Genomic DNA, 2,968 nt, shown 5'->3' with positions numbered 1-2,968 from the left:
CACCATGTTCATCTAATATAGATATGGAAGCAATAGGTAAATCTACTGATAACAGCATGTGTCTAATTTTCCTCAGATGCTCCCCTCTGTGTGCAGTGCTGACTGTGGTCCTGGATTCAGAAAGTTCTGGCAGGTGGGAATGACAGTCTGCTGTTTTCATTGCAAACCCTGCCCAGAAAATGAAGTTTCTAATCAGACTGGTGAGTGTTTGCTGCTAGATAATTTCTTCCCAATGATCGTCTTATCTAACCAACATGGGGTGATTAAAGCGTTTAATATTCCAGTCCACAAAACAAATATATCACCAGCCTATGTTCATTTTTAAAGTAATGTGATCAGTAATAGCATATCTTCAAGAAACAGCCTTTGCCAAGATATACTCCTTTGACTCATTAAAAATTCATGCCATGTGTCATTTTCTCAGATAAACAGATTTGATAAAGTACAGTGTGAGAAAATTGTACACAAGGTCGTTCCTAGTGTGATTATCTCCTCTAAAATTAGAGGTAGATTAAATTCCAATTATGAGTGATTAATAATATTTTTTATAAAATTTGAATATGTTTATGTATTCCTACATAAATGTAAGGCACCATGTATGTTCAGGAGTCAGTGTAGAACAGATTAGGTCATCAGAGCCACTGAACGCTGTCATGTGGGTGCTAGGAACCAAATGAAAGTCCTGTGTAAGATTAATGGAGACAAGAATAATTACTTGTAAAATTATCAGAATCTGAGGAGTATGAGACAGAAAACTTAAAGCAATATCCAGAGATCTGTTTTTCAAAGTATTAATGCAATTTGTAGTCCAGGGACGTGTTAATATAATACTTCACCTGAGGTAGAAAATACAGAGTCCTGTGTTCAATATTTTTCTATACTTCACCCATTTTATAGTGTCATAAATATGAGGAGGGTAGGCTAAGAGCCAATGAGAAGGCAGAATAGCAAGGCAATAAATGCCCAGGTTAGATAGGAAAAAGCTATCACTTGGGAAGTTAAGGTGGCATGGTGCGCTAAGGTTAGCTGGTGACTCTCACTAATTCTTTGAACTCTATGGCTTTCATCCCTGAATTTGGCACTGTGTTTCTTATGTAATAAGATTATTTAGAAATTTATCGACATCAATGTGTTTTGTCTGACAAATTCACACTGGAAAGTATACCACAGGTCTTGTCCCAGTAGAAGACACAGCCTCCAACTCTAATATGGACGATATTCATAACACAGAAAGAAAAAAGCAGCAGGCAATGTATCTGTGTTTCTGAGATGTTAAAATACACACTGTGCTAAACAGTGGTTAATGATTTCAGCCTCTGTCACTTAACAACTTTAAGTCTCTTAGCATCTACAATGGTTCTGAAATACCTGTGCTTTCCTTAAGATGACTAATGGAATCATGAACACATGGTTATATAGACAATATAATGATTGTTTAGTTTCCTTATACATGAATACAATGAGTAAATATTGTGAAATTGAATAATTGCCAATGCAGCATTGCATTTCACCTACATCTGCCTGAAGAATGCAGGCATTGTAATGTTTCTGCAACACACTTAATTGAAATGTCTGGTCTCTAAATATTCTGAAGCTGCACTAATCATACTTTCCTTTCTCCATCAGATGTGGACCAGTGTGTGAAGTGTCCAGAGGAGCAGTATGCCAATGCAGAGCAGAACCAGTGCATTCCCAAATCTGTGATCTTTCTAACCTATGAAGACCCCTTGGGGATGGCTCTGACCTCAATGGCCTTGTGCTTCATTGCATTCACATCTGTGGTTCTTGGGGTATTTGTGAAGCATCATGACACTCCCATTGTCAAGGCCAATAACCGCAGTCTCAGTTACACTTTGCTCATCTCACTCCTCTTTTGTTTCCTGTGTCCATTTCTCTTTATTGGCCATCCCAACGCAGCTACATGCATCCTGCAGCAAATCACATTTGGGGTTGTATTCACTGTGGCTGTTTCCACTGTGTTGGCCAAAAGGGTTACTGTTGTTCTGGCTTTCAAAGTCACAGCGCCCGGACAAAGGGTGAGATTCTACATGACTTTGGGGGCTCCCAACTATATCATTGGCATCTGTACCCTCATCCAAATTATTCTCTGTGCAATCTGGCTTGGAGTTTCTCCTCCAAATATTGACATTGATGCACACTCTGAGCATGGTCAAATCATTATTGTGTGTGACAAGGGCTCTGTTACTGCGTTCTACTGTGTCTTGGGATACCTTGGCTCCCTCGCCTTTGGGAGCTTTGTTGTGGCCTTCTTGGCCCGGAATCTCCCTGACAAATTCAATGAAGCCAAGTTGTTGACCTTCAGCATGCTGTTGTTCTGCAGTGTTTGGGTCACTTTTCTTCCTGTCTACCACAGCACAAAAGGCAAGGTCATGGTGGCTGTGGAGGACTTCTCCATCTTGGCTTCCAGTGTTGGCCTCTTGGGATGCATCTTTTTCCCTAAGTGCTACATAATTTTGTTAAGACCAGAGAGAAATTCTCTGCAAAAGTTAAAGGAGAAGCCAGACTGTGGTGGCCCACACCTTTATTCCAGCACTTGGGAGGCAGAGCATAGCGGTATTCTTTGAGTTCAAGTCCAGCCTGGTCTACAGAGTGAGATCCATGACAATCCCGAAACTACAGAGAGAACCATGTCTCAAAAAACAAAACAAAACAAAAAAATACTTATAAGAAAAAATATCTTTTTGAACTGACATTTCCTTAATTGAAACTGACAAGTTTAGTCTTGGTATAGAACTATCGCTTAGGATACAATGCATAATGCCTGCATTAGCTTGTGGCTTTCAACCTTTCTTCTAATGATGATGCCTAGACTTATCACTCACACTGCTTTTCTGTACATTGTCTCCTATAAAATTCCAATCAACCACTCATTTCATAAGACCTGGATATTCGACAACATTCCAGTGTTCAAGGTCTCTCCTTTCTCTAATATACAATAGTATTTTCA

The 2,968-nt window shown here is 39.6% G+C and overlaps 1 protein-coding gene across 1 annotated transcript; it reads left to right on the top strand.

The window, feature by feature from the left end:
- Window positions 1-76: 76 nt before the first annotated feature.
- LOC118576080 (vomeronasal type-2 receptor 116-like) lies at window positions 77-2,585 on the top strand (the record flags this gene model as incomplete). Its single annotated transcript, XM_036176476.1, has 2 exons — window positions 77-200; window positions 1,627-2,585. Coding segments are annotated over 2 exons (1,083 nt in total), but the record flags the coding sequence as incomplete, so codon positions are not given.
- Between the last annotated feature and the right edge of the window lie 383 nt (window positions 2,586-2,968).

This window comes from Onychomys torridus, unplaced genomic scaffold, assembly GCF_903995425.1.
Source record: "Onychomys torridus unplaced genomic scaffold, mOncTor1.1, whole genome shotgun sequence".
NCBI lineage: Eukaryota > Metazoa > Chordata > Mammalia > Rodentia > Cricetidae > Onychomys > Onychomys torridus.
This window is presented reverse-complemented; position numbering and strand designations above follow the sequence as displayed.